The sequence below is a fragment of the Micropterus salmoides genome, unplaced genomic scaffold, assembly GCF_014851395.1.
Source record: "Micropterus salmoides isolate LMB-PRFRI ecotype aquatic unplaced genomic scaffold, ASM1485139v1 Ms_hic_scaffold_5, whole genome shotgun sequence".
In the NCBI taxonomy this organism is placed as follows: Eukaryota; Metazoa; Chordata; class Actinopteri; order Centrarchiformes; family Centrarchidae; genus Micropterus; species Micropterus salmoides.
Genome location: NW_024044237.1, coordinates 15,175,853 through 15,201,237, shown reverse-complemented (window position 1 = coordinate 15,201,237; position 25,385 = coordinate 15,175,853). Strand labels below are relative to the sequence as shown.

At 41.7% G+C, this 25,385-nt stretch overlaps 3 protein-coding genes across 3 annotated transcripts in view; all 3 read left to right on the top strand.

The window, feature by feature from the left end:
• The window catches only part of nexmifb (neurite extension and migration factor b), a 50,787-nt gene extending 37,830 nt beyond the window's left edge, over positions 1-12,957 (top strand). Inside the window, exons 2-3 of the mRNA XM_038698811.1 lie at positions 890-1,020; positions 5,486-12,957. Coding sequence (XP_038554739.1) covers positions 939-1,020; positions 5,486-9,693 — 4,290 coding nt within the window. The 5' untranslated portion in view covers positions 890-938 and the 3' untranslated portion in view covers positions 9,694-12,957. The remainder of the gene's footprint in view (positions 1-889; positions 1,021-5,485) is intronic.
• A 2,437-nt stretch (positions 12,958-15,394) lies between these two features.
• Positions 15,395-23,139, top strand: rlim (ring finger protein, LIM domain interacting). Its single transcript, XM_038698812.1, has 4 exons — positions 15,395-15,543; positions 17,254-17,477; positions 18,903-19,007; positions 19,115-23,139. The coding sequence occupies exons 2-4, from the start codon at positions 17,309-17,311 to the stop codon at positions 21,145-21,147; spliced, it is 2,307 nt and encodes a 768-aa protein (XP_038554740.1). The 5' UTR covers positions 15,395-15,543; positions 17,254-17,308; the 3' UTR covers positions 21,148-23,139.
• A 338-nt stretch (positions 23,140-23,477) lies between these two features.
• On the top strand, positions 23,478-25,385 carry glod5 (glyoxalase domain containing 5). The gene is made up of 4 exons (XM_038698813.1): positions 23,478-23,762; positions 24,182-24,337; positions 24,619-24,774; positions 24,923-25,385. The coding sequence occupies exons 1-4, from the start codon at positions 23,706-23,708 to the stop codon at positions 25,058-25,060; spliced, it is 507 nt and encodes a 168-aa protein (XP_038554741.1). The 5' UTR covers positions 23,478-23,705; the 3' UTR covers positions 25,061-25,385.

Genomic DNA, 25,385 nt, shown 5'->3' with positions numbered 1-25,385 from the left:
CATCCTGCAGCACCACTCCTCTGGAGGAGGACTGCAGGAGCTAAAAAAAAAAGGAAACAATATAAAGAGGCAGGAGGCCACAACATCAAATGTTCATCATTTACTTGCCCCAGAGTCTCTTGTATCATCATTATTCTTTCAGGAATCACACTACGTTAATATGCTTTTTCTTCACCCCACCCAATTTCAAGAGGCTGACAAACCTCTCTTCCCCCTCTACCTTAACGTACTATTTTGTATTACATTGTACTCAGGGCACTGCATTCCTGCTTCTCATATACTCAATCATCCCCACCCCTAGTTCCACCATCACTTGCTACAGTAAAAAGTATTGTCAGTGTTCACAGTTTGCTGTCACCACCTCAGTCACATCTCTGTTCTCTTTGAGCTGGGTTGGTTTCTTGCCGCTGAGGTGCACACAAGGGAGGGAGCCAGCTAATTACAATAAACAAATATGCTCAGAGCCGCCTATGTAGGGTTCGCATAGGTTAACAACTCTGCTATAAAAGTTAAATGAAGCTTAAAATAGGATAGTATGGCATACAGTTGCCATAGTGATCTCTTGCTGTGATTCTTCCACTCTTGTATACTTTCTTGGTTTGTAAAGTTTAAATTAATCTTAGACACGAATCTGTGATAAATAGACAAAATGAGTGATTGTTTGGTGCCCCAAGGGCCTCTTTGATGTCTCTATCATGTTTGAAGCTTTTACTTCAGTTACTACATCTTTGTGTTTGCCTGTATTTGTTGTAATACAATCAAATGTACTGCCGTTAATGTTATGCTGCATTAGACACATGTCACCCCTTAACGATTCTTTCCGTAGTCACATCTCTTTTTTTATTTCTCTCTGTCTTCTCTGTTTCTCTCTGGCTCTCTCTTTCAACAGGTGCGACAGTCAAAATGATGCGTAGGAGGTGAAACGTTGAACTGTATTGATGGATGTGTTAACAGACAGCAGTCTCACATTGATCGTGAAGACTTCAGAACCAGAGAATGCAAATTCATTGGAGGGCACAGGTGAAAACTACTCACTTTTTTGTGACACATGAAAATGTTTACTTTGCTTTTTAATTCTTTGAACATTTAAAAAAATTTGATTTTTCCAAGAATAATCGTTAGGATTTGTTAGAAAAAATGAAAACTTAATCACAACAATTTCTCACAACATCTTAAAAACTTTCATAGGACGATCAGTATTACCACCTGAACGAGCTTTCTTGAATTACTGTAGCTTTTCACCCTCAGTTATAAGCTCCTTGACAAGATAAGAGGAAGGTGAAACGTCCTGTCTTTTTTAAATGAAAAGTGGAAAAGAAACATTAAATGAAGCTTTTTAAGCTACTGTTAATCCTCTCTCCCAATGCTTCCACAACTCAGAAAATATGACATCTACCATTTCTCATAAAAAGGTGCAAATGTGAAAGTAACCATTAATTCTTTCACACTCATTCACATTAATTAGCACAGACAAAAGATGGTGTGTATGTGTGTGTGTGAAATAATGTTAATTCTGATTTATTTCTTTAGTTATTCAGTTTTATTTTAGGTCATAGCTGCTGCCTCTGTATAAATTCTCAATAACATAAACCATGCATCATAATGGTATTTCCATGATGTAATCTCTTCATGTAAAACTTAATTCAAGTTAATTCAGGTAACTCTGCAGTATAGTACCTTCCTTTAACTGGACTAGTAGCCGCACTGATGTGCATTTTCCAAGGCTCACTCAGCCACCACCTACTGCCCCCTAAAGTTTACCTCTTACCAAGCACCACTGGTTCTTAGATGAGGTTTATCTCAGTGTTTCAGCTCTGGTCAGGAGGGACTGACCGGTTCCCACTGTGAGAATCACATAGATTATCCCCAGCGGTAGCCTGTTCCTTGACAGGCACCGAGAAAAAGAGGAAGGAGGAGAGGATGGAAAATGAGAATAGAGAATAGAGTGGTAGACGAAAGGGTGAAAGCAGCTCCATTGAGCAGGAATACGGCAGCTCTCTGAGGAGGATGGCCATGAATCACGCTGCAGTTACTCACCACTTATTATGAACATCCTGTACTGGCTGGATTGATTTCCCCCCACCATTCATAAAATGTCATATAGTGAAGATGGAGCAATAGGTAGCAAGTGGCTTCTGTGGCTGGCCTACCAGCTGGGTGAGTGAACGCCCCGGGTGGCTGAGCTGCAGAACGGCTAGCTCGGCATTTTACAAATGTAAAAGCCTCCATATAATAGGGATAAGGAGCGGGGAAGTTGGAAGGAAAGGAGATAGCAAGCAGAAAAGGGAGGTAGAATGGAATAGAAAGGGGGAATGGGAGAGAGGAATAATTTCAAAAAGCCATTTAAGGGAGAAAAAGGCCATGTCAGCTGTTTTCATTTGTGTTGTATTTCAAATTGTAATATTTGAGCAATTTTGTTCCTTCGGCCACATGAAGTAGATGTTTGAGTTTGCCTCATTTTACGGTCATCATATAGAAATAAAATTATATTTACTGTTTTTGTTTGTTTAGAAAGTGACTAAATGTATGTGTGTATGCGCATGTGTGTCTGTGTGTGCATGTGTGGCATATGATCTGACACACTAATAGATGAGGCAAGCACAAACGCCAACTTCATGTCCATGACCATGTCCCTCGGCATGGGCCGGTCTGGCCACAGCGCCGCCTGGCACAGAGCAGCTCGGGCTTACCTCAGGTGGATGAAGCCCTGAATGTCATGGCTAGAACCATAGACGAGGCTCAGAGAGCTCAGAGTGCTAACTGGTCTGGACTGGTCTGGTCTAGTTTGGCGGTGGTAGGGCTGTCTAGCATGGCTGGGCTTGGCAGGGATGGGGATCAGAAGATCACCACCTCCTGCCAGCAGCCAGGGTCCTTCCATATGCTCAGTGGTGAATGTCCTTGCCAGCTTGTATGAGCTGTGTCACATCCAGCCTCAGTTTCTATTCAAGGAGCACTTCTGATAACACAATTACAAAACTACAACTGTGTCAGAATGATCTGTGTGTGAAGCTTGTTTTTTATTAGTATATCAGCTGCTCTTTTAGTAAAAGCTAGATATTGAATTCTGGCAGCAGTGAGTATTTTGGATGTTTATTTTGTTTACATTTGGCAGCTCAGATGCAGCAGTAACAGTGTGTTGTACCATATCGGTGAATATGAGGCTGCCGATCCCCCTTTGACCTCTAATGTCAAACTTGATTTGTCATCTAGTCATCGCTGTAAGACCCTGTGTATGTCTGTGTGCGTGTGTTTGTGTGCGTGCGTGTGTGTGTGTGTGTGTTTGTGTACCTGTCTGACTGACTGATCTGTGGCACATTCTGAACAGCTGAAGAGCTAATGGTCCAGCTGGAGACAGATGGCCTCTCGATAACACTATACCCCCAAGCCAATACTCACACTCTATCACTCTCACTGTTATGCGCACACATACACATGCATGTAAACACACACACATACACACACACACACGCACGCACACACACACACACACACACGCATGGGTTCACACACATTCACACACCAGAAAATCACACGCACGCACACATTGGATAGGATAGATTGTTAATCCATTATAAACCCTGAGGAAACACATTTTTCAATATGAGTTTAATGTTTCACAGCAATTTTGAACAATCTTTTGGCAATATTAGGTGGCAGCTTAGGTTTCATGTGAGCACAAGGGGAAGTTAATTTCCCCCCCTTTTTTGTAATTTCCCTCTTTCTGTGGCTTTGCTCCTTTGCAGGGCTAATGAAAGAGATAAGTAATCATTTCTTTATATTTATTTTATCTGTGAATGCTTGAAAATTGCACTGGCATTGTTTACGTATAATTCCAAATAAATCTAAATGAACTGTCCACCTGGAAGGAATCATTACAGTCCTCCTATGCGTCTCTCTTTGCAATAAATGCCATACAATGGAATGTGGCTCAAAATATAATACTGAAAATCTTGATTAAATGTAGAAAGAGGATATCTGTCCTGCCACAGAGAACATGTGTCAGTCACATGCTCTGAGGTCATCTTGGCTCACAGACTGAAGGGAACTGATGGCAAACGCCTCGATGTGATGCTTCTGCAGCCTCTCACAAGTTGCTACTATAACAGTTTTCTGATTCGAGAGGAAGAGAGAAGATGCATATTTCTCCTGAAGCTTCCTTCATTAAGTATGACAGTAGTGCAGTCATATGCTTTTAGTAGTTCTGGTTGCTCCAATGTGTCTACAGGCCGCAGACCCAGAGAGACCTGCTCTCAGAAATTTCATTACCTCATTAAATCACTCACAAATCATATCCACATTCAAAGATGTATGCCATGTTGAATACTGTTTGTTAAGCAGTCTTCCCCTCAAGCGTTTATCACTACCTCAATAATGATTAGGCTCATCCATTCTAAAATGAGGGACTTTGCTAGTTAACCTCTGTGAACACATCAGTTGCTGTGTTGTTTTTCAATTTTAAATGTCTTTTCTGGCATGTGAGGCTGCAGCTTGGGATTGTAGAGGGAGACAGGTGTAGATGATATTGGTTATACAGTCTCCAACATATGGGCCTGTCGTGTCCCATGTGTACGTACCTGCCTCCGCTGCTGTCATCTAATTATACAGAGCAAACAAAGCTATCTGCCTGCTGCTGCAAGCCCGCTTCTGTGGGTTTTGATTGTTACTCATCAGATGGAAGTCTTCAACTGATTAAGACATTGTCACAATCGACCTGCAGAAAATCTACCTACCTACTTTCAATTTAGTCATTACCACTATTGTTGCTGCCATTCTGTGTAATTTTATGGTACCTTTTTACCTTAGAACTAAGTTGGATCTGTGTCTATACAGATGAAACACTCAAAGGAGGGAGGTGCAAGATGACTGCATTAATTTGATCTCATATATTGCTCTTGGGTTGGTAAGGGAAGACTGAGCTAACATTATCTTCAGTTACCCAATAAGTAACATTTTTGGAGTGACTTTTCATACGTCTTTGAATGAGAGTTTTTTTTTAAAACGCAATTCAAACCATTTAGTAATAAATAATAATAATACATGTTGCAAAGATATAGAAGTCATTCTATTGATCACTAACACCCACTTTCAGTGTTTGTTTATGAAAGCTTCACACTGCTTCCTGTAAGCAGATGACACATTTCTATTAAAAAGAATCACATTAGCTTAGGCCATTATGTTAACTGAATATAAAGCAGGTAACTCGTATGACAATTTGGCATTTTTGGAATCTTTATGTCTGTGTTTCTTCTTGCCTAGTCTAGACTTTTACTTGTCGTTGCTAATACCTTTGAATTATTAATGTTTAAGGCTGCCATCACAAAATGACATTTTGAGCTCTAGGGGGTTAATTGACGCTAATTGCATTTCAGCAGTTCAGAAGAAATGTCAGTGTAACTACAGAACAAAAACAATGTGATTTAACTTCAGACTTACAGTTATAAGAGTTGTAAGAGCTGAAGTCTATTTCTCTTTTTTTCCCCTGCAGGGGTATGTGAGCAGAGTGGTGATCTGAGTCTGTGCGGGCTGGTCGATGCTGCTCTCCCTCCATCCTCACCTCCACCTGCCGTACAGACTTCCCAGCCGGCCTGCCCAACACAGCAGAGCACCACGCCTACATCACCGACCCTCCCCCTGCCCCTTGGCACAGACTCCTCTCTGAGCCTGACAGCGGCCCCCTGCCCTCCCTCCAATGACGCTCCAACTGTAGTCCCCCACCTTCACCACACTCCCCCTCCCACATCACTTCCCACCCCAGCTGTAAGCAACTGGGGTCCAACAGGAGCCCCCCAGAAGACTTCCCTTCTGCTGCCTGTTTCCCTCCCTCTGTCAGCTACAATGATGGAGCCTGGCACTGTGTCTGCCCTGGCAGAGGAGTGTCTTCTTCAGCCTACCCGCACCTGCCTTGGCTGCTTCATTGAGACCCGTGATGCTACTGACCCTAATTCCATCCAGAACCCACCCCATGACCCTAACACCAACCCTGACACAGAGACTGGGCTAAGTGTAAGGATAGGGGATGTGAGCCGAGAGGACTTCTCTGACATCAACAACATCAGTATCCAGTGCCTGAGCCATGCGGGGGAGGCAGTGAGTCACTATGGAGAACAGCTCCTCTCTGACCAGCTACTTAGCTTTCCTCTGCCGAAAGCCCCAGGTGAGGGCAAGAGAGTGGATGGAAACAAAACAACAGAGGACTGTGATGACCCAGAGGATGATGCAACAGCTAAGAATTTGTATGAGGGACTGTTACTGGACAAAGTGAGCGGAGAGGAGGTTCTGCTGGCTAATGCTGGCCAGGACTGGGGCTACTTTGAATCCTTCATCAGTGAGAGTAAGATGGAACTGCTGGACCTTTGTTCTAAGAATGAGCTGTCAGTCAACCTCTTCTCTGAGGAAGATGTTGACAATCTATTTGATGATGAAGACGATGATTCAACTTTAAGTAGTGATGTCTGTTCGCTGAAGATTCGTTATGAGTCTTTCCAGGACAATATGAGGGAGAAAACAAATGTGCTCCAGGAGGAGACACAGTTCAACTTCTTCCCTAGTGTCCTGGCCAACTGTGCCAAGAAAGAGGAAGGGACGGGAGTTTTGAGAAGGAGTGCTGAGGAGCTCCAGCCCAAAACTGATGAGCTCATCCTGGTGACAGGACAGGAAGGAAAGGCTGGGGACTGCAGTGGCAGGAGTCCCCTTGATGGTTCCCAAGGCTCACCCATGTCCACTCCCAAAGTGAACTACTTAATGGACTTTAATTCCACAGAGGAGTCAGGAGAGTTTAGTGATGACAGCTCCTGCACCGGTTCCTCCTCAGATACCCTGCAGGAGGGCAAGTTTAAGAAGGGCCACTCAAAGAGATTGCTCAGCCCCTCTAACCCTCTCAACTATGGTTTGCGCTCCAAGAGAAAGGTACGATACAGTGATGATTACTTATATGATGTTGACTCGCTTGAGAGTGAGAAGAATGCAGAGAAAAAAGAGAAAGCTCCCTCTGGTCAAAAAGAGGAGGAGGATGTAGACTGGTGCCCCAAAAAACGTCGGAAATCCTGTCGTAAAGAGCCACCAGTAGTCATCAAGTACATTATCATCAACAGGTTTAAAGGAGAGAGACTCATGTCAGTGAAACTGGGCAAGTTGGACCCTGTGGATGCTACTGTGAGCTTAAACACCGAAACAGTAAGCAAATATGAGACACTGGCTCCTCTGAAGGATTTCTGGCAGGAGAGGCAAAGAGAGAGACAGGAACAGCTTAAGCTGGCTGCCAGAGATAAACAACAACGCGGTTTTCATCTAAACGGACGCCATCATCGCCCTTTTAATTCTAGTCATCCCAAAAGGAAATACAAGATTGCCAACAGGCTTAAGGTTCAGAGGATTCACACTGTGGAGCAATCAGCAACAGCACAGGGCTCCCCTCTTTCTGATCAGGGCCAGAGAGGTGTCACTAAAGAAGAGGCCACCCCTACGGTAGGGGGAATAATAGCAGCCCCAGGCCTCCCAGTCACATTAGACACAAACTCCATCACGCACACAGTCACAGCCAAGAGCCGCTCCCAGGAGAGGGAGGAGAGGGAGGGGAGGAGATTGGGAGGAAATAAAACAGTCAGGATAAGGAAATTCAAAAGCGAAGCCAGGCTGCGGAGCAAGAAAATGAAAGCGGCTGAAGGAGAGGAGGGGAGGAGCGTGACAAATGAAACGGATGCCTGTGTCGCTGCGGCACAGATTGAGGACCCAACTGCTGGGTTAGAAGAGGCAGGCATTAGCTCAACTACAGTCAAACCCCATTTCTCAGACAATACCACCACCGCTCACACATCTGAGGAGAAATTCCCCTTTGTTTCGTCCACCTGTTCTCCCGGCAAAACCTCCTCCTCAGAGGAGGTGGAGGCGGGGGTTCCTGTAATCCCGGGGGGCTACCTGCAGACCCTGTTAGATGCTACTGACTCCTCGGGTGGTGCAGCGATCTCTTATTTCCCCCAGCAGCCCTCTAGGCAGCAGTATCCTCTGGGGCTATCCCTAGAGGAGAAACAGTTTTCTTCTCTGCAGCTCGCTCAGAGCTGTGTCCTATCTCCTCCCTCCGAATCAGAGCTTCAGCAGTCTCCACAGAACTGTCCCAACTTCCCCCCAATGTGGCACCCGCAGCTCTGTGCAAGTCACAGCCAGAGCTTTGGGCCTGAGACCCCTGAGACTCCCATCTTACCCAACAACTTCCCAGCTGCTGTGCCCCTGAATGACAGCCTGCCAGTGTCTAACTACAGCCAGCTGAGCCCTGAGGCTGACAGGCTGCTGTATGAGAAGAGCTACCTGACTGAGTCTGGGTTGCAGCCTGGGGCAGATCTGCAAGTGTGTCAGTCTGCCTGTGTGGAGGGCCAGGTGCAATACCAGAGAGGGTCCCTGTGCACGGACAATGGCAGGCTCATCAGCTATGACTCAGTGGGCTCTCTGTCAGCCTCCTCAAGCAATTACAGCTCCCTCAGCCTCAAGTCGTGTGAGCGAGAGGGTGAGGAGGAGGGCCGAGACAGCTTCTTAGCTCATTGCAGTCCTAAAGTGGTGATTCAGCAGAGTGTGGATGCCCTTACCCCACTTAGGGAGTCCTCAGACCTGCTGGACATCTCCAACTTCACCCCTGACAAGTTTAGACACTCATCACTGTCAGAGCTTTCCCCTCCTGAGACCCCTAACCTGTCCCCCCAGGTGGTGGGGCGTGAGATGAAGATGGCAGGGAATGTTGGAGAATACCAGGATGTGAATGATATGACTATGGACTGCAATAGGGAGGTAAAGTGGAACTGTGACGTTATGCAGCAACAAGAGCACACAGCAAATGCATACACAGTGGAAGACAGTCAGTTTCCGCTGCACAACTTTAACAGTCAGGATGTGTTATGTTTAGATAAAAAGGAATTTGATGAACAGACTGGTGAGATGTTGGCTGCTGCGAAAAGCAATAAGTCAAAGAGGAAAGGCAATTGCAAACAGACTGCTGCAGGACAGAGCCCAAAGAAAGTCCGGGCTCCCAGAGCTCCAAAGTCAGAAAAGGTCAAGACCCCCAAGCAAAACTCACGATCCACCAAAAAGATTAAGGCCATGTTAGAGGGTAAAGCAGCAAAGAACCAGCCAGGTGGTTGTGGTTCAGGCCTGACTGACAGTAGCAGCACTGGGGACTGGTCTGGCACCGGTTGGTCAGAGAGCAACAGTCTGGTTGGGGACGACCAGAGAGAATTCGAGGAGCCCTCAAATATTCTGTCTAACATTGTCTCCGGCATGGCTGAGGTTCAAAGGTTCATGATGGCCTCCATTGAGCCACTGTGGAATCCCATGTCTGAGGCCTGCATGCCCTCTGAGGCAAATAGCCTCAACCTAAAGACCCTCAAAATCTTGGCAGGCACAGAGGCTGACCTGAAGAAAAAAGGAGCTGTGCTAACAGGGGCTGGGAGAGGCAGAAAGGCAGGGGGAAAAGGAGGAAAAAACCAGGCCAAATTCAACCCCTCGCATCCCTTATTCCCTCAACTAGCCCTGGGCTGTAACATGTTTGATAAACCCAACTTTATTAACCCTGGGCCTGCACACAAAAAGCTGTACCGCCACAAGACCAGTGCAAAGTTCCCTCGGATTGAGACACTGAAGGGGAAGCGAGCTGAGAGAGACCCAAATAAGGACATAGCACTGATGACCTCTTTTGAGAAACTGAGGTAATATTTTGTTATCAGCTGCTGTTGCACCCCCTTCTCACTTTCCTCCTCTACCTGCTCAGCCCTCCCTCCCAAGCATACCTACACTGACGCTATGCCAGAGCTGCATGAGTACTACGTTCCCCCTGACTACTCCCACTTCCTTTTAACCTCCACCCGCTCCCCACCCCCGAAGAGGAAATTAATATCTGCATGAAAAACTTCTTGTACTTTGCAAACTACCTATTGAGTGATTGTGTCAAGCTTGATTGAGATTTGAAACGACCATGGCTGCATTTTTCTTGCTTTTGTTGTTTCTGCTTTGTTTGTTCTTCTTATAGTCGTTTTTGTTTTATTTTTGTCTGAAAAAAAGAATAAGCCTTGAAAACAGTTCTGTCGCCTTTTTGAGGAACTTGTTTTTGTATTTTCTCAGCAGAACTTGCTCCCCTGAATTATGTATTTATTCCCCTTTTCACTAAAGATGTAGCTATATACACAAATGCATTGAGTGACATCTACGCACCCCTCCTCCTCATCTGTTTTTGTATGCAGAATATGGATGTCCTGTTGTTGCTGTCCTTCATACACTGCCTGGCTCATTTCAAGAGGGAAACCTACAATTAATGAGCCCTATTTAAGCCCAAGACATCTTGAAAACACAAGATGGGACCATTTTGTATTGATGACATATCAGACGTTGTCTTTTTCCCCCCTCAAAGTTGGAATGACTCCCCATTTCCTTTTATCAAGCATTTCTTTTTCCTCTGAAGTTTAGAGGAACTGGTTATCTGAATTTACATTTTTACGCCTTGCAAATTCATAAAAGCTCCACCCTCAGAGTATTTTTGTCAATGTTGTTGTACAGGGACATGCAATATTTGCAAAAAAATATGATTATAATCTTAAAATCAATGTGCCAAAAGTAACAATGCTGTGTAAATGACCTCTTATATATGTGTGAATATTGGCTGTTCCTCTTTTCTATCCATTGGAGTATTGGCTGCTCGGGTTGGAGACTCCTTACTGAGACTTGCCACTACAGGAATTCTTCATTTGGGACTTTTCTCTATTCTCTGATGAAAGGCACCAACAGCTGGCAGTGGTACACCACCACTCACTAAACCAAATCAGAAAGACTCTGAATTCTCCTTGTTTCCCCCATTTTGTTTGCCAAATTCAATTTACCTCAACATCGCCTGGCACTGAGAAGTAACAAAAGAGAGGCAAAGGGGAGAACTTCTCTTAAGGCTACTGTAGAGGAAGAGGATGAAAAAAAGAGAGCTTTCTCTGGCCCAAGGATAGTGTAGTGCAGATGTTTGAGGGTAAGCAAGGAAATATTTGTCAGCTGGGGCTGTGCCTCACTGAATAGCTGTTTTGTACTGGAAATTCAAGGCAGTTTATTACTCATAGAGATTCTGATGCACACATCAATCGTGAATGAACATTACAATTTTGCAGTTAGATTTAATGTGAATGTGAAAGCAGTTTTCAGTACAAATGGAATCAGTAATCTTGTAAATGAAGGAAAGCATGTCTTTGCATAAGCTCCACGTGGGAATCCTACATCTATATTACCTGAAATGGTAATTTAAACAGTAATTTTTCTTGACATTCCCATGTAATTTATTTCTTAACACTGCCATAGTTTAATAAGTTTCACCCCTGTGTATTCGGTCTGATTATTTTGGTTAATGTTTCACATAATGTCAAAATTGAACTTTCTTTTCAAGGTACTTTCTTTTATATGTCTTTAATTGTCATCTCAGTTTTGATGGGTCAATATTTTGGCAGAAAATATTGTCACCAGAAAATCAAGGCCAAATAAAGGCACAAAATGAAAAAAAATGTATTGGTGCTATCTGATCCAGTGTATTCCTAGGCTATTTATATTAAGTACTTAGGGCTCATTCACTGCCTCACCACCCTGAAATAAATCCACCTTAAAAATATCCATACAATCATTTCTAATTGGTTATAAAATCTTTTGATTTTATATAATAAGTTCATTTTAGGAGCAATCAAGAGCCCCTACAACTGGTAACAAGAGTATATTTTATAAATATATACTCAAACAATAGGCCTATGTTTTCTCTCTCTTTTGAACAGTAAATGTAATTTTTATGCAGAGACTGCATGGAGATGTGTGGACAAATTGAAGCTTGATGTAAAAACAGGCCTTGTCACACTGGATATGGTAATTCTGGCGCACAGGTGATAGTAATTGATTGCTTGCATATGGCAAGAATCATAATCAATCTTTCTCTGTCTCTTTTTTTCTATCCTCACTTCCATGATCCTTTGTTTCTTTTCTCCAGTGTATCAGGGTTAGGACCAAGACAAGCTGCTGATGGGAAGCTCCACATGGGCTGCAAGCCCATTTAGTCTGCCTTCTCTCATTTCTGCCTATTGTCAAATTGAATGTACTTCTCTGAGTTCATAGTTGTTTTTTTTTCTTTTTTACTTCTTTTTGTTTTTAAAATGTGCCACTGTTGAGCTGCCTCATGTTAATGGTGCTAAGAAAGCTGACAATTGTTTTCTTTTTTTTGGTTTTTTGTTATCCCAGAGTTAACAAAAAAAATAAATGCAAAATAGATTAGGTACCTAACCCTCTTTATGAATGTATATTATAATGTTATGTTTGATGTATTCACTTCATGATTCTTTGACATTGATTGGAATTACTTTTGCTCTTTTCATTAAAAGATTACCGAGCTTTATATATACTGTCTAGAGTTGTTACCAGAAGGAATCTTAATGAACTCTTGACACTACAAAATCTTGTATATTTTTTGTGTGCCAATTTGTAACATATTTTGTAAGTGTATATTTTTCTTAGAAAGTGCTGTGAAGTATTTGTGTGTGTGAGTAACCTTTTATGCGCCTCTATGGGCAGTGGAAAGGATATACAATGACAAGTTTCTGGTTTTAAAAACCAAAATATGAAAGTATCAACAGAAAACTAAAAATATTTACATTTTGTTGGGAGTTTTGTAATAAGACCATGATCTTGTTGTGGGAGTGTTGTGTTACTGTGCAAAACACAAATAAGCAAAGAAAAAAATGAAAACTTGGAAAAAAAATATAATTTGTGAACAATTTGCTGTTTTATAGATTTTCATGTAAATTATTTGAGTATTATTTAGTTTTTTGTTTTGTTGTAACTGTTGCAAAGGTTTTAAATATTTGTGATCAAGCCTGTATGGTGATAATGTAATATTGGTAACTTGCTGAGTTTTGTAATAATGTTTATGGAGTAAATATACAAATTAAAATAAGATTTTGAATGCTGCTTTCTGAAGAGAGTTGGGTTGTGTTTTTTACCTCCAACCTGTTGTTATAATCAAGTCCTACAGCATAAACAGCAAACATAAAATGAATCTCCACACTATTAACTTATCTGCAAACAAGTTCGGTCCATTCAAAATAATAATTACAAAAAGGTTATGGCATGCAAGTGAAAACACTTAATACTATAAACACCTTATTGAGATGTCAGGAGTGAAGTGTATGTATTTGTTAAGCAAATACCCTTCCCCCATCTTTGTGGTACTACTACAGTAATAATGCCACAAAATGTGCAAGTGTAAATACAACCTTAATAATTCCAATTAGTCTGTCTTTATTTGTTATATTGGAAGAATCTGGACGAAAGGCATTTTAATTTCTGCACAAGTCTAGTGTTGGCTCATGTTATTTTAATGTCATATCTAATTAGCACACAGGGTCAGCCATTGCTAGAGTGACTGCTCATCCATAACTCTGAGCTGGGCTGCTGTGGTCCCCACTGCAACTCATTCTGGCATGCTTAATTGGCCCTGGTGATACTGTCTCAGATCATAAACAGATCCTGTGATGTATACCTCCAAAATTGTCAGGTGGTATTAACATTGTTTTTGTTCTTTAGTCACCCATAGCCAATAAGGGAGTGAGCAAATTATAAGATGGGGTGTCTAATGCAATGGTTCAGGTATACCTGGGTTTATTAAATGAGATCCTTGTTGTTTTGTCAGTGCGCGCTCACCAGCCATAGACTCTTTCATTAGGACATTTGTTTGTGTGTGTGTTTTTTTCAAATCATTACTGAGGAGACTATAGAGTAATGATTTGAAAGAATCAGCATGTCTATTTCTGCATGTTTTCATATTGTATGCGTGTACTTCTAATTATTGTGTCAAATCACAAAAAACACCAATTACTCAAACACATTTTTGTTTGGCTGGCAGATTAGTTCTAAAAGAAAAACTTATTTAAATACAAACCTTTACAGACTAATCTGATGTGCTAAATTCAGTAAGATGACATAGTACCAAATCATTTTTTGTGTTAGAACAAAAGAGGCTTTCAGCAGCTGTCCAATAGTCTCCTATAGCTTTACTGATAGTTGTGTATATAACATAATTTTCCCAAATATGAGTCTGTAATAGCTGCAGCTGTGGTTGCTATTGCTATGCTGCTGTATCAATACTGTCCAACCTCCAACCACACAAGAGTCTTAGGGCTTCTATAACCCTGTGGTGCTTCTTTTTCTAAAAAATCTATAGTTGTTTTACTTTTTTAAATGGTAATTTTAAGGATAAAGAGAAATGTATACTATTCTCCTTGACGTTGACTCTGCTATTTGACCTTTTGTTGTTTGTTTTCACTTGGATGATATGTCTTCCTTGCATTTTTATTTATGTTCAAAGAAACTGAAAAACAAAAATCCACTATAATGTTTGTATACTGGGGTGGCGATGGTACAGTGGATCAGTCACATGCCTCTGGTGTTTGATTCCCACAGTGACACATCCACTAATGTGTCCCTGAGAAAGACACTTGACCCCTAGTTGCTCCAGAGGCATGTGACCTCTGACATATATAGCAATTGTAATTGCTTTGGATAAAAGCGTCAGCTAAATGAATATAATGTAATAATTATCCATATTTAGTTAAACAGTTATAATTATGTCCTACATACAGTATGTATCATGTCATTGTCTTTCAGATACTTCAAACTGCAACAGATTTCTGTTTACAAAAATGAGTGATGCTATTCTACACATTCTACACTATTTTGTGCGCTCAGTTGAATTTTATTAGATTACTAATGGTTAATTGTTATAACTGATACAAGTTACTGACACAAAAGCAACAGACTAGAGTGGAAATTCAAATTTATAAAACATATTTTTAACATTTACATTGTAGGTTATTGCTTTTGTTAAACAAGACAACTGAAACAATTTTGGTAAAGAAATAAAGTCAAAATTGGATTAAAAATGACTAATGACCTAAATTATTTTGTAACTATAAAAAACATCAGTTGCTTCCATTTGTGATGTGACATAGGTCGTTGAATGCTTCATTATACTGATGATTTTTATTAAGCCATTAAATAATGTTCTATACTTGTCACTGATGTACCTACAGACAATCCTCCAGCAGCCTGAATTCTGCAAAAGGTAAGAGCATTTGCATCCACAACCGCACCGTGACGCTACAGCTGAACAGTGTCACAGGGTCCAAAACAAACACCCTTTTTTTCTAATGCTCTTCTCAAATGCGAGGCATATTATGGTGCCCTGAGTCTAGTCTTTCAGGCAGTCCCACTCTCAGGCTGCTACGGCTCAATCCCCGCCTCGTTTGCTACGATTGGCAGACGCAAGATAAAACCATTTAGCCCGTGTACTGCGGCGCCTGTGTTTCTACCTGAGAGGTTGAACTCAGGGGATAGCGTCCGTATTTTCTCAGTTTCCGGAAGATCATTGTAGCCTTCCTAAAAGAAAGAAAATGGAATCCTGAAATCGCACTTAGCTAAACAGTCAAGCGTTTTTCAAAGAATATCAGAAGACTAACTGGGTAGTACAATCACATTGCTACTAACATCACTGAACAGGTAATGTAACAAGGATTTGGTGACAGACTGTGTATTCTTTCTAATTATCTTTATTTTCATGAGCTAACTCATTTTAGCTTGTTTGCAGGTTCGGTACTGGTTGTGAACGTCATTCGTTGACGTCGTTTGCTTAGTTAGCTTGCGGTGTTGCTAACAGGGTCGTCAGTGTATTTTAACTAAAATCGCTCGTGTATTTTTCATGAGTGTCCACTAACGATAAACGAGACAAGTGTCCAATTCACGCTTTCCTAACATCAGCGATACCTTTTCCAAATAAGTATTAACGTCAATGTAATGATAGTAAAGACACTTATCACAAAGTTACTGCATAAGTTAGCGTTAGCTGACGTTAGAAATCCCGTTGGAAGTGTATGTAACATTAGTTAGCCACTCGGCTAGTTAACATAGAAGCTAACTAACGTTAGCTAGTAGCGTAGTGAAAGCTCACCATAACCGGGGTTGTTTCCTTCATCTGAGAAGCTTGTTTTGACCCGATACAAATGCTATCTTACGCGACTTAAGACCAGTCGTTCATGTTTTGCTTTAAACATTACATAACGTTATTACTACAAATTTGTCTTCTCTCTCTTTTTTTTTTTAGCTAGTTACGTTAGTGGTTGAAGTTGTCAGTGTTAGCAACCGTGTATATTGCTACTTGTTAGCCAACGTAAGCTAAGCTAGATGATGCCATTTTGTTTTTATCTCGACTTTGGCCAAAATAAAATTACTGCTTTCCCATAAGACTTAAAATACACAAACCATCAACTTATTCACATTAGTTACAGCTATATGTATCTAATATTTTAATATAATGTTTGTTTTGTGAGTATTACGGGAACTTCAACTTAATCTCGGGATAGAACCCCGTGTTGTAAAATGATAATTTACCGTCTATTAAACAGCCACATTTTCTAATGTGTGTTAACCATAGACCGTTAAGTAAGTTAACGTTGCGTTGTAACTTACGTTACTATTAACGCAATGGCTAGCTATCTAGTGTTGCGTTTATATTAATTTATCATGCCCGTTTGCGTTGGAACCAGCGGACATAAACCGTGCTAACATTAACGTTAGCTACTGGGTCAGTGTTCTCCTCGAATAATGAGTGTGTCGCATTGTGATGTTGTATTTTGACTCGTATTTTCTTTTGATGGCAATTTCCCTGGTTGAACGTAATAACACTTATTTGGCCATTACATTAATCACATTAATACTTTAATGGGTCAAATAAAACATTTTCACGTCCCTCTGGTAGTGAAGCCCTCTTGCAAAATCCTGTTCTGAATCAGAGTAGTCTTAATACTTTAAATCTTCAAATTAGAATAGAAAAGACTTTAATTGCACATATTTATGTACAACGAAAAAAATTTGCTGTGCTCTGCCTAATTTCTTGTTAATTTGTTGTTAATTGTAAATTGTTGTTGTTCCATTTTTATTTTTTTTATATTGTCAATTGTATTATTTTTCTCGTTATTCTCATAACTTGCATTTGTTTATTACATATTTATATATTTATACATCTATTTATGTCAGCTATATATCTGTCTGCGTTTTAGCACCTTAACACCAAAGCAAATTCCTTGTATATGTAAAACACTACTTTGCAATAAAGCTCCTTCTGATTCTAAATATATTACATGTGGAGTCAACAAACAGGGCATATTTATCTATTCTTTATGTACATCTTATTCTTTTTCTTCGCTGCTGCAGCTGGATCTTGCTGAAGATTGGAGAACATACCGTGACCTCCCTCCCTTCTGAACCAATGGAAGGGTCTGACAGTTTAGAACAGAGTGGCAGTGACCAGCCAGAGTCACAGCGCAGAAGGCAACTGGACCGCCTGGGCAGGGAGGAGGCTTTCTACCAGTTTGTCAACAATCTCAGTGATGAGGACTATCGTCTCATGAGAGACAACAATCTTTTGGGTACCCCAGGTACAACACCTTTAATTACACTTAACTCTTAAATCTTGTGACAGTAATCTGTGACTGTAATAACTTTGACGTTTGTATGAGCAACTTGGGTGATGCGTAGGTAGGGCTGGGTATCATTACTTCAGAGTGACTTAAAATGATACCAAAACACATCACGCATATGTCTGTCATGAAGTTCCAACAACTGATTCCACTAAGCACTTGTGTAACATAGGATTCAGTCATTTTGAAATTAGATTCTCTGCTATTTTTTTGTTACTTTTCATCTAACAATTAAATCCTCATTGTCATTTATCAGCTCACCTTTTGTATGCATAGTTTGTATGCCGTTCTGAATTCCATTCCTCCTTTTCAAAGTTTGAAAAGTTGGCTGACAAAGTACTAATTTAGACAAACTTAAATCAATACATATAATAAGATTCATACATAATATTAGATTAATACCTGGTGCCTTACTCAAAACTTTTGTTGGTTGTGTCACATTGAAATTCATCCAGCAGGGCTAATAAGTAAGCTAACGTGTCTCTTGACTAATTTGAGAACAGGCATGTCTGGTCCAGAAAAGTGATTTCTTATTAGAAATTATTCTGCAACCAATGTGCTCCAGTATTATAAATTGATTATAGAGTTTTATTTTTTAAATCTAAGATTTTAAAAATATTTTTGGTGTAATTTTTATAACCGCACCCAGCCCTACAAAGAACTGCCTCAAGACTTTTTAATCCTAATTTAGTTGATGATATCATAATTGAATTTTTTTGACCTATTGGTAAAATATTTGTCCTCCTCCATCTTTAGACATATCTACTTGCCCAATTCAATTACAAGTGAAAAGTAAAAGTTAAAGCTTATGTAGCTAGCGCTAGTTTTGGATTTTTCACTATACTCGAAACGACACAGTCTACGGACTACTGAAGACGCCCAATCCATCTCTGTCCCAGGACAGTGGGAAGGGGAATGTAAGTTTGGAGCATCCTTTAGTGGAGCACCCTGCAAGGAGAGGGCATTGAATGGACAGCGGCACGCCCTGGTAAGTCTGGAGGTTTTCAGTATTGTCCTGTTGCTGTGTTCAAAGAAAACCAAACAGCTCTATGGGTCAATGCAGTACAAAAATTAACACTGGTTCATTTCTTTTTTGATACACCTACAGCATTTTTGCAATATAGTACAATATTTTTTACTTTGTCACTTTTTTCCCTTACATGCCAGATATGTAGTTAGTGTGTCCCTCTGCTGACTTTTCTCCTTTCTATGCATTAAATCAAAAAAGACTTGTTCTTATTGTAGGGAGTTAAGTTTCAGTTTCTCACAGCTACCTGAAACTATCCAAACGCTTAATAACCTTCAACAAAGGAATAAGTGAATAGCCAAATATTGTTGTTTTTAATAAAGCACTATTGTTTTGTTTTGTAATGTTTCTTTCAGGTGAGGTAACAGAGGATGAGCTGTTTAGTAGACTTCAGCAAATCAAAGATGGTCCAGAACAACAGAATAACACCCCGAGTACTGAAAGTGGACAGGATCCAGTTGGTAAGCTTGCCATTTACTTTATTTATTTTAGTTATTATTTTTTGACTCTGTGATTTACTGTCAAATTCAGATATGATTTGTTACTTGTTAACTCTGCTGATTTTCAGAACCACCGGAAAGCTCTGATGATCCTCCCAGTGGGGATAGTCTCTTGGACTGGCTGAACACAGTGAGGCGCACAGGCAACACAACTAGAACTGGTCATCGGGGCAACCAGTCATGGCGGGCCGTAAGCCAGACCAACCCAAATAGTGGCGATTTTCGCTTCAGCCTGGAAATCAGTGTGAATCGCAACTTGGCTGAACAGCAGGCAGCTGCTGAAGGGGAGCAGGAGCCATCAGAGGAGCCTTCGGAGCAGCCTCTGGGCCAGCCTTCGGAGCAGCCTCTGGGCCAGCCTCTGGAGCAGCCTCTGGGCCAGCCTCTGGAGCGGTCTTTGGAGCAGCCAGTGGAGCGGTCTTTGGAGCAGCCAGTGGAGCGGTCTTTGGAGCAGCCAGTGGAGCAGCCAGTGGAGCAGCCAGTGGAGCGGCCTTTGGAGCAGCCAGTGGAGCGGCCTTTGGAGCAGCCAGTGGAGCGGCCTGTGGAGCAGGCTATGGAGGAGCATGTGGAGCGGCATGTGGAGCGGCCTGTGGAGCGGCCTGTGGAGCGGCCTGTGGAGCGGCCTGTGGAGCGGCCTGTGGAGCGGCCAGTGGAGCGGCCTGTGGAGCGGCCTCTGGAGGAGTCTCCGGAAGGCCAAGAAGTGGTGGCAAACACTGAACCACAGGTCCCAATGGAGACAGAAGTGGTGGAAGAACCAGTTGCAGAGGAGTTGGCTGTCATAGTGGAACCAGAGCCTGAACTGGAAGAGGTCGTTTCACAAGAGATTTTAGGAGAACCTCCCAGCCCACCTGCTGCCCTGCTGGTACAACCCCCACTTCCTCCTTCTCCACGCAGAGGACAAAGGAGAGCCCGCAGCCGCAGTCCAGAACCACGCAGGACAAGGGCCCGGACAGCCAGGAGCCGCTCCCCTCTCAACTTGGATCAGCTGGATGGTCTGCCTAATCTACGTCATGTCCACAGCTTGCAAGGCCCGAACTCTGCCACCAGTGCTCCCCCTGTGCCTCAAGTGGAGGGCAGTTCTCGGACTCGACAACATGTTCTTTCCAGGCAAAGCACTGCTGACAATGATGTTCAGCCATCTAGGGCTGGTGCAGAATCTGTCCCGGAGGCCCCAAACCCTGGATCTCAGGAAGGAGAAGTTGCTGGGGTGGAAGGGGGTGCTGCAGGGCGCCGTCCCCCAACTATTATGCTTGATCTACAAGTGCGTCGCGTGCGTCCAGGCGAATATCGCCAAAGAGACAGCATTGCTAGCCGTACCCGCTCGCGCTCCCAGAACTCAAACAACACATTTCTTTATGAGAGCGAGCGTGGTGGATTTCGTAGGACTTTCTCTCGCTCTGAGCGTGCTGGTGTGAGGACCTATGTCAGCACAATTCGCATCCCTATCCGAAGAATCTCTGATGCAGGTTTGGGAGAGGCTACATCAATGGCTCTTCAATCTATGATTCGGCAGATTATGACTGGTTTTGGTGAACTTGGCTACCTCATGGATTCAGACTCTGATTCTTCAGATTCAAACCGTGGAGCCAACACACCTGCGGATCTGGCTGAAACACTCAACAACCCAGATGTTACTCCTGCTGCTGCTCCTGCTGCTGCTGATGTTGATGAACCACCTGTGGCAGCTGGAGTCAGAGCAAGGACAGCTGAGACTGAAATGGAAGAGGGCCTTGCCACTGGTCCACCGGCCTCTGGTGGCAGGGCTAGACCTAGACCACCTATTAGCCTAGAGGAGCCCAGCTCACTGCCCTTCCTGCGGCTTGCCCACTTCTTCCTCCTAAATGATGATGACGAGGATCAGCCCCAAGGGCTGACCAAAGAGCAGATTGACAACCTCTCTATGCGCAATTTTGGTGAAAGCGATGCACTGAAGACTTGCAGTGTCTGTATAACAGAGTATGCAGAAGGTAACAAGCTACGTAAGCTGCCCTGCTCTCACGAGTACCATGTGCACTGCATCGATCGCTGGCTGTCTGAAAACTCCACTTGTCCCATCTGCCGCAGAGCTGTCCTGGTATCGGCCAACCGAGAGAGCGTGGTGTAGCTCAAAAAAGACTGCAGGCCTTTTGGTTCAACCTAAGTAATCTTAAAATCCCTAGTCGATAAGAGGCTTTGATGAAATGTCTCCACCATTGAAATGTATTTCCTTCATACCATTTGTGAGTGTGATCATAATGCAGTCACAGGTTTGATTTGGGGATGCTCCACCCATGACATTGAGACATACTCAGTCTCTATTAAGACATTTATTATTGCAGTTCAAAGTTAGGCACAAGCAATGCATGCTGCTTGAATCAACCGGTAGTGAGCAAGCAGTTTGTTGCATTGCGTCAAGCAGTATCTCCTTAAGAATCCCCTGGTTATAAATTCTGCACACCTGCAGGTAGTTCAGGCACATCTGCTCTTTCGTATTCGCTCCTAAATGGCGCCTTTATATACCAGAAAGTTGGGTATTGGCACAGTTCTTAGTTACACCAATTCAAAGTATTAGCTGTAAATAAGCTTGTAAAAATTATTTTGAATCATACTTTGTATCAGTGAATTGGTTTTGGATTGTAAATTATCTCATATGAAGATTAGGGTGGTGTTGGCCGCAATTAACTCTATCAGAGCATCCCTGAAATTTGGTGTTAAACAAATAGGTTGTATCAATGTACACAGCAGAATTATTTAAAGATTGTGATGTCCAAAGGATGTAGGACATTAGTTGGTTTGCTGTTTACAGTGTGACTTGTACTCTCCCTTTTTGTCGACCTAAAAGAAACTACTTTGGAGTGGCATATACCATGAATTGAGTGTGCTGAATTGTTTTTAAGAATAGAATGTTGTGGAGTAAGGGAATGATAAGTCCAACTAGGTTACTTTTTCAAAATGCAAGTTTATTTTGCCTCCATGTTGCATCTTAATATTTTCTTTATCTGAGTAGCATTTGTACCAGCAATTAGGGATGTCTCAATATTGGTAGTAGGTTTTGGGTTGATAACAAGTTGTTGGCATGTGAATTTTCCCACCTCCAAAAATACTATACTAACAGGCATGACACAGATTTGAATATAGATGCTTTTTTCCCCACATGTAAAAGGACATCTACTTTTTAATGTACAACAATGATTTCACCGTCATTTTGTCCTGTCATTCATTATCTGCTGGTCTGATTCTTTATTTTTCCATTAACATATTGAACTCTTTAATTGTTAACTGATGAATTAAGGTCTCTAAGTTGGTACAGGCATAGAGTGAAATGACCGGAAATTGACGTAAAGTGAACTTAAGGCAGAAGAGATCTTTTTACCTGTAGGTCCACCTTAATGTACAAGTGACAACTTAAGTTATTAATCGAAAGGTCCGTTTGGCAGACATTTACCAAGTGTAGGGGGAACAAATCACATCCTTGTCCTTTTGGCCCCCAGTGCCCTCTTTCTGCCTCTTGAGCAGATACTCCATATCAGTGTGCAATACATGCTAAAGTGACAGTAGGGAAATACAAACCATGATATAAATATATGCTATTGTTAAAAACTTTTAATGGCAAAAATCTTAAATGAAGACTTATTACCTTTTTAAAATGTGTTGAAGTTTATTTAGAAGTTCTGTAGGTTTTAATAGCACTATTGATGAACAGAAACACTGGCTAGAGGAAGAAAGGGCATCACTATCAATGCCATCCCGTCATGTTTCTTGTTTCACTGTTTGATGTCTTTGCCACAATTATTACTTCCCTTTGTGGGACAAAAGTTTGAATGCAAGACATTGTCATTGTTGAATACTATAAACATGTAAATGAAATGTATGTTCCCTCTTAGGCCATGCTTTAGATTTGGCCTTGTTCTGTGACCCACCCAGTGCAGTATGTTAACTGGGTATTAAATGAAACTAACCGCTGAATTAAACAAGTTGTTATGCTTCAAAATGCATTGCAGGTACATATGTATGCATCCTGTACAGTCTCTGTCCTGTCAGGTAATTATATTCTGCATTAAGATGCACACATTATTAGTTATTTCTTCTACCTTATATATTAAACAGTCTAAGTATACTTTTATTTCCATGTTTGCTTTAATCTGATTGTTCGCTGATGTTTTACCTACCAGTTCATTTGGACTTTGTTTATGACAATGTCCCTGTAAAGCTGGTGTGAGTTGCAAGTACAGGGTGGTTGGAGTTTCCTTCCCATCAGTTATATCAGTGTTAAAGCTCACACCCATCGGGCTTTATATTACATAAAAATATGTGTAATCTTTTTATACACGCTATGGTAATAATGTGTGATTCATTTGGCCACTAACACTTGCACTTGGAAAAAATCATGGACTGTATATAAAGGGAAACAGTTCAGTTAAGTGTTGTTACTAGCACCCCTACTGGTAGGATTGGTCAAAATCGTGTATGCTCTTTGCCAGAATAGCAGGTTTTGACGAGGTCTCAAACAAGAATGACCTTCAGCTGCAACGTTTAAGCAGCAGGAGGAGACATGGGTGTAGTCTGGGAGACACTAAGTTTTATTTTAAAAACGGTAGTCTTTAGCTCAACTGAAACGAGTTTGCCGCTAACGTTAAGTTGACAGTCCTGGGAGGTTCATACACAAGGAAGTAGACTGCAAGGATGGCGCTTCGGACCGTTGGGAGTCGTTTGTCGCACTTTCCCAGGACCTGTTTCAAGGTAAATGACCTGCTAAGTGAACTTACGTTAATAGTAACGTTATTTCCACTTTATGAGGACTGCCCAAATGCAACGGCAGTTTGGACTTTTAGGTAGAAGAATCGTAACCTTAAAACTGGCTGCTAAATTGAAGACTTGGGAAAAATGGGCTCACGTGAACTAAACGTTACGATCACGGTCTGGGGTTATTAGCAGCTCGTTGGCTTAAGTTTTGCCAGGGAACGTCAACGTTTTGTTAATCGACATAACTACAGAGATATGGCACCTTTCAGATAGCCTACTACTACTTACAGGATCAGATGCACTAGGCCTACATTCACCATGCTGCGGCGCTGTCGATGCTGAATTCAATTTCAATACCTTCAGTTAATGTTTTTTTAAAATGACGTTACTTGGAATGTTTGTTTTATGTCTTGTAGACTGTCTCTATCCAAACACTTGGATTTGCCAAATACAAAACAACCTGCCCTGTTGAAGTGAGCCATCTGGACCATTTGGTACTAACAGTGAAAAGTGTGCCAGACACCGTCAACTTTTACACCTCAGTCCTTGGCATGGAGGTCATCACTTTCAAGGTATGCATGGTGCTTTGTACATCAAATGCATGATCATAATTAGTTGTAGATTACAATTAATAATTCATCAGAGACAAGTTCACAGATGAATTATTTAATAATGTCAGTAATATTATCACCATATGTACATTATTAACACAGGGATCAGGAAATGTGAATACTTGGTTTGAGAGAATATCCACTAGGTGGCAGGCTTTGATTAGTTGTCGGCTGGTAGCGCCACTCTCAGTCAGTTATGAGGGATCCTCTCACCCACATATTCCTTATCTGCATTTTTCAAGGGAAACCGTAAGGCGCTGGGTTTTGGGCAGCAGAAGTTTAACCTTCACCAGCTGGGTAAGGAGTTTGAGCCCAAAGCCAAGCATCCCACCTCAGGCTCTGCAGACCTGTGCCTCATCACCAAAACCCCTCTGGCTACAGTAGCTGCACATCTGAAGGTCTTTCACCCATCTTAATCTTTTAAGATGGCTGCTTTTTAAAACCATTTGATCTCTAGTCGACTTTGTATGTCACATTTCATTACCGTTTTGGGATTAAGGTGTTACTGAAATGCTCAGTGTCAGTTTCGTCTCTTCTCCTCTACAGGTATGTGGGGTTGAGATTGAGGAGGGTCCAGTGGAGAGGAGTGGAGCTGTGGGGACCATCATCTCTCTTTACTTCAGAGATCCAGACCACAATCTCATCGAAGTGTCAAACTATAACCAGTCAACACGATCTTCTTGACACTTCTTTGGTCTTGTTTGGGAATGCATATAAATATTTCCAAACCACTGCACTAACTATGAAGTTCTTGAGACCAAAGTGACATAACATCAGCTGGCTGCGCGGACACTGTTCCTGAGTTGTTTTGCTGATTAATGGTTACTGTTTTAATTATGCGTAGAAAAGGCTGTTTTAGCACTCATAATTCAGAATAAGAAGTCATCAACTGAAGATTTTAAAGTATGTGATCAAATAAGTACTTAAAAAGATTTTTTTTTAAATTTGTGCAAAGAACTGAACTGAATCATTGATTTTACAACTGAAAATAAAAGTTTCTTGCATGTAC

Bases quoted from the DNA above. Each gene is read 5' to 3' on its own strand.
- rlim (XM_038698812.1), top strand. From the start codon at position 17,309: ATGGAAGGGTCTGACAGTTTAGAACAGAGTGGCAGTGACCAGCCAGAG. The intron at 17,478-18,902 runs GTACAACACCTT...TGTTTCTTTCAG, and splicing joins CAATCTTTTGGGTACCCCAG to GTGAGGTAACAGAGGATGAG. The intron at 19,008-19,114 runs GTAAGCTTGCCA...GCTGATTTTCAG, and splicing joins AAGTGGACAGGATCCAGTTG to AACCACCGGAAAGCTCTGAT.
- glod5 (XM_038698813.1), top strand. From the start codon at position 23,706: ATGGCGCTTCGGACCGTTGGGAGTCGTTTGTCGCACTTTCCCAGGACC. The intron at 23,763-24,181 runs GTAAATGACCTG...TATGTCTTGTAG, and splicing joins TTCCCAGGACCTGTTTCAAG to ACTGTCTCTATCCAAACACT. The intron at 24,338-24,618 runs GTATGCATGGTG...GCATTTTTCAAG, and splicing joins TGGAGGTCATCACTTTCAAG to GGAAACCGTAAGGCGCTGGG.